Source organism: Octodon degus, unplaced genomic scaffold (genome assembly GCF_000260255.1).
Source record: "Octodon degus isolate 3935 unplaced genomic scaffold, OctDeg1.0 scaffold00195, whole genome shotgun sequence".
Classification (NCBI taxonomy): domain Eukaryota; kingdom Metazoa; phylum Chordata; class Mammalia; order Rodentia; family Octodontidae; genus Octodon; species Octodon degus.
Window position 1 is genome coordinate 371,804 of NW_004524771.1, and position 6,000 is coordinate 377,803.

A 6,000-nucleotide genomic window follows, 5' to 3' on the forward strand; every position below is an offset into this window, starting at 1 on the left:
CAGCCCGCGGACCCCCATCCCGCTTTCCCTCCTACTGACGGAAGAGGAAGCAGCGATTATCATACAGTCCTTCTGGAGAGGCTACCTGGTAAGGGTCATTCCAAGTGTGGTCTTTGGCTTGATGGGGAATTTCTGTGACATGGAGGGTCCATGGGAAAACCTTCCAATAAATTTGAAAGACAAACAAACAGGATATAATAGCTCACATCCGGACTTCAGAAACAGGATTCTCTGAAATCTAAGTCTTAAAGACTGGTTTAGAATTTGTGCCAAAACTTATCTTGACTTATCATTAAAATATCTTCCAATCATTTTCCCATTAGAGGGACAGTCCCAGAAGCCCCATATGTAATTGATGTGCAATAGAATGAAGAAACTATTCTGTCTTAAGTGGCAAGGTCCTCCTGCCCCCATCTTTCCACAAACTAGGGATTTTCCTCATTCTCGTATTTCCAATAGACCAAGTATAACAAACAATCTGTAAGACAGCTGAATTCAGTTTATTAAACCAACAAACACTATCATATAAAAACAATGATGTAATAGTTCAAAATGGAACTCGGCCTCAGACCATGATCACTGTTATGGCTTATATCTGAATGTCCCCTCGAAGCCTCATGTGTTTCTAGGTGAAACTTTGGGGAGGTGGCATTATGATGGGTGTATGGTACTGGGATTAAGGTGTGTGATAGCTAAATTGGTTTATTATAGTTCTGGGTGTGGATAATGGAAGATCCACGCTGGATGTGGGTGATACCAATCAATGGCTCGTAGCCTGGATGGAATATAAAGAAAGAAGGCAGTCTGGCTGCTTGCTGCTTGCTGCCTTCTGCCTGCCCTGCCACTCCATGAGAAGTTTCTCCTCTGTGATGCCCCTTTGCCATCCCATCCTGCCTTGGAGCCAGCTGACTGTGAACTGACACCTGAAAAACTGAACTAAAGTAAACTTCTTTCTTTAACTTTGGGTGTCAGGTTCTTTGTCTCTGCAATGCAAAAAATAGCTAAGACAATCACACAATAGCTAGAGATGTTCCTCAAGGCACAGAAGATGTTTAAGGGATAAGAGTTTACTGTATTGAAGTTCCAGCTTTTTAAATCTAAACTTCTCCTATGTTAAATTATAACTGAAAAGGACCAAGGAGAGAGGAAGCACTCTAAGGTTCCTCGCTAGAAGGGAAAGATAGCCGATACATGCAATGACCCTAAACAAGACTATAGAAAAGCAGGAGTTGACCTCAGCCTTAAAGGAAATGTGGACACCGGTGTGTCAAGTAGGGCCAAGAGGCATCCCAGGGGCAGGAAACAGCTTGTGTATATTATGCTGTTTTTACTAAAACATATTATATATTTTAGCATATGCATCCACACATATTCACAGGGAAAAAAAATTGAAAGGAAACAGCAATGTGACAACATTAGCACTTTGGGATAACTGAGAAAGAACCAGGGAGATTCTGACCTTATGTACTATACACTGAAGAAACATTTTTATTTTGTTTTATTTTTTGTATTTAGGAAAGGGTGTACAGAGTCTCACTGCATACATAGGACTCATACTGATCCTCCTGTTTACAGCCTCCCAAGTGCTGGGATTACAGACACACCCCACCATGCCCAATCTCAGTCCCAGTCTCAATGTGCCCTGGGGGGTGGGGCCGGCCCAGCAATGAAGATACATTTTTATAAAGAGAATATTACATGATTTTATTTAATTACAAATTACCTTAATCCATGTGATCATCTTAGTATACAGATAAAAATATTTGACAAAATCCAACATGCTTTTCATGGTAAAAACAATCCTCAAACTGAGAATGGAACGGGGCTTCCTCTACTTTATAAAGGGTATCTATTAAAACCTCAGCCAGTATATTGAGTGGTGAAAGATGATCTAGTTTTCTTGGAAGATTAAAAGCAAGAGGAAGATGTCCTCTCTCTCCACTTCAATTTAACCTCGTGTAGTGGAGGTTCTAGTCATGGATATTGGTATTAAAAAGAAAATAAAAGATAGTTGGATTGGAAAGGAAGAAGTAAAATTCTCTCTAAATCACAGGATATCATACCTGGAATTCATTTTTAAAGAAAGATTTCAGCTTTAAGAAAAAGCCAAGCCAATTCAAACTTAAGAATGAGTTTAGCATGATTGCAGGATACAAGATCAATATACAAAAAATTAATTCTATTTCTTTTTTAGTTTTATTTTGAGACAGCTTTTTTCCCCTCTTTTTTGGTATTAGGGATCAAACTCAGGACCTCATGCTGCCAGGCAGGGGCCTAAGCTATAGAGCTATCTCCCTAGCCCCTAATTCTATTTCTATACACTTAGCAATGAACAATCTGAACATGAAATTAAAATATAATTCCGTTTGCAATTGAATCAAAAAGAATAAAGTACTTAGGAATAAATTCAACAAAAGTGGAAATTGGGGACCAGTGAGATAGCTCAGCATATTAAAGAACCTGCTTAGGCAAGCTTAGGCAAGTGCAGGGACCATGGTTTGATTCCTGGCACCACATGCTGTGCCAGCCCCACCCCCAGAGTGGGCTGAGCTGGCCACAGAGTCTGGGCATGGTGACACAGGCCTGTAATGCCAGCGCTGGGGAGGCTGAAAACAGAAGGATCACTACGAGTCCGAGTTGCATAGTGAGACACTGGACCAATCAAATACATTAAAAAACTGCAAACTGTACACTGAAAACTACAAAACATCCTGAAAGAAACTAAAAAAGAGTTTATATAACTGAAAGACATTTCATGTTAAGTACAAGACTTGGTGCCATGAAGATGGCAGTGCTCCCCAAGCTGATCTCTAGCTTCAACACACATCCTATCAAAATCCAAGCTGGATTTTTAAAATAGACATTCTATTTTTTTCATAGTTTATTTTTTTTGACAACTCATACAGAAAAATAGACATTCTGAACTGATCCTAAAATTCAGAAGAAAATGCAAAATAGTGAAAACAATCTTCAAAGACTACAGTAAAGTTGGAGGTCTCACATTTCCCTGTTTGATACTTAACCACAAAGCTACATTCATCACGGTTGAACCCGGGAGCACCAACACACGCCCAGCCTTCTATTTCCTATTTTGAGATAGGGTCCTGCTAGGATGCTCTAGCTGGTCTCAAAGTTGGGATCTTCCTGCCTCAGCCTCCTACAGTGCTTGGATAACAGGTATGTGGTGTGTGCTACCACACCTGGCTGAGAGTTCAGAGAGTAATTTTAGACATTTATTTGAACTGTGATTTGCAAATATTCTTTCCCATTCTGTGGGGTTTTATTCACTTGGTATTTTTTTAAACATAAACGTTTTTAATGTGACGATGTCTAATTCATTCTTTTCCTTTCACCTTTGTTCCCTTTGCTAGAGAGACTTGCTTAATCCAAGGTCATGGAAAATTTATATCCATCTCTTAAGATTTTTAGGTTTAGCATTTTAATTTAGGTTTTTAATTTTGAATTATTTTCTTTTAGGTGACGTGAAGTAGGGTCTAACCTCACTTCTTGGCATGTAGATATCTACTTGTCCTGGCACCATTTGGAGAAACATTCTTCTCCTATTAAACAGTTTTGGCACTCTTGTTGAAAAATCAATCGGCTACAGATACAAGGGTTTACTTTTGGATCCTCAATTCTTTTCCATTGATCTATACATTTGTCCTTATGCTACATAGGCAAAAAAAAATTATTAAAAAAAACCCATTTGGCTCACTTTTCCCCTTTCATTGTGGGAGCAGACATTCCCATTTTTCTTCTTTGAAAATGCTAGGCTAGTGGCTGGAAAGCCAGACGGCTTCGGTGTACAAAACTGCATGACTTCTTGTTTTAAATCCATCTGAATCCTATAAATGAAATTTGGTCCTCTGAAAATGCTCCTTTCTGAAGTGAGGGACTAGTGAGCAATTGTACTCCATTGCCTTCTGGACGTGCCTCTGTTTATGAGATTGCAGATGCCACTGGTAAAAACTAAGAAAATCCTGCCCTTGTGAAGTTCAAATGGGTGGTAATAATTGAAATTTCCTTTACAGTTTAGGAGGTGGAGATAAATCCAGTGAATATATGTGCTATCTAAACAAGCTCATGGAGTTTTACACCTTCTTTTCATCAGTATTATTTTTCTTCTAACTCAGCCTAGCCACCCAGTGGAAAGTATCAGCATTCTGAACTTTCTCCCAGCTGTCCACTCTTCCACCAATGTTGTGACAACTGAAAGTCACAAGGGGCTGGGGATATGAAGGGGCTGGGAAGATGGAGGTGCCAGGGATATGGCTCAGTAGAATCAGCGCTTACCTGCAAGCACAAAGGCCTGAGTTCAATTCCTGGTTCCGCAAAAAAAGAAAAAAAAAGTCACAAAAGCCATGAATCATTACCCATTATTTGATGAGCAATACAGTGGGAGCTTATTGCAACTGCTCCTCCGTGGTTTTGTGAAACTACCAAACTTAAAATAAAATAAAGAAACATAATCATGGAATTCTGATCACTACTTGCAATGGACAATGAGAATCTTACTTATTTATGCCATTGTCTATGTGAGTGGACCTGGGGTGGATCAGGGACTCCAAAGGAGGAGCTTGTTGTAAAACAAAGTGGCAGTGTGAAGTGGGGGTGGCACGGGCCTCATTCTGGCTGGACACTGGAATGTCCAGGGGACATGACAACCAGGGGACCTGAGTCAGGCCAATCAGACCTAGTGGGACTGCACCAAAGTGTCTCAGAAGGAGCAGCTCTTTCTGAACTAGGATTACCCAGACACCAGCCTCCTGGGGAACCACTCACCCTTGTGAGGAGCCTGCTAACGAAGTGACCTTGGAGGCTGACAGGACTGTGATGGCCCCAAGGTGTCCTGAGCACCTCTACTTGGCTAACTAATGAATCCTCAGTTTAAAAAAAAAAAAAAGTCTGGATTTGTTATTTGAACACAGGAGAAAATCTTGGTCCAAAATAAAAAATCTGGATTTGTGCATGATAATTCCAGCACTCTTAAGAGGCTGAGACAGGAGTATCACAAATTTGAGCTAAACCTGGGGCATTTAGTGAGATGTTATCTCAAAAAACTAAAAAATACCCCATGATGTAGCTCAGTGCCAAGGCCCTTGGTTCAATGCCCAGCAGGGGTGAGGTGGGGGTGGGGATCTGGGTCTGTCACTGCAGAATATGCTTCCCAGTTTATCCAAAGGAGGGTCTATGGCCTGTGAACTAGAGCCTGGCTTGGCTGGAAAGGGAAAGCCTAACCCAAGAGCATATTTTGTAATACCTATCTATTTTTTAAATTGTCAAGTAATGCATATAAATTATGGAAAATAAATAATAAATCTTCTATTGATCCTTATCCTTTTAGAATTTGTCCTGTCTAGATAGGAAATTTTATTCTTTTTTTTGGAAATTTTATTATTTACAAAATCAGTAGTGATGATAGAGTTTATGCCTGCTCCCTTCCCTTGATGACATACTGGGGATATTTCTTTGTCAGTACACATAGATCTGCCTCACAGTTTTAAGATGTGTATATGTGTCTTTTAGTGAGCACACTAAACCATAACTTTTTAAAAAAATGTATTTGGTACAGGGTCTCACTGTGCAGCTCAGACTCATAATGATCCTCATATTTTCAGCCCCCCAGTGGCTGCACCACCACACCCGGACTCGGTGGCCAGCTCAGCATGCCCTGGGGTGAGGCCAGCATTGCATGTGGTGCTAGGGATTGAACCCTGGTCCCTAGCCTAAGCAGGCACTTAGTCTGCTGAGCTATTTTGCTGGCCCTTGAACCATAATTATTTAACTATAAGCAATTGGATATTCTAGTTTTCTCTGATGTATGAACAGTTTCATGAAGAGTATCCTGTTCTTATAGCTGCATACGTCTCTGATTTTTTTCTGCAGAAATAATTGTTGGCAGTGAAATTGATGGCTTAAAGAGTAAGCATCTCGAGACTGGGTGTTGTGGTGCGCATCTGTAATTCCAACTCTGGGGAGGCTGTAAACAGGTGGATCACT

The 6,000-nt window shown here is 40.5% G+C and overlaps 1 protein-coding gene across 2 annotated transcripts in view; it reads left to right on the forward strand.

Moving 5' to 3' along the window:
* Iqck (IQ motif containing K) overlaps positions 1-6,000 on the forward strand; it is a 145,040-nt gene that overhangs the window by 70,789 nt on the left and 68,251 nt on the right. For both annotated transcript variants that reach the window (XM_023704371.1, XM_023704372.1), the window contains one exon: positions 4-88. In XM_023704371.1, coding sequence (XP_023560139.1) covers positions 4-88 — 85 coding nt within the window. The remainder of the gene's footprint in view (positions 1-3; positions 89-6,000) is intronic.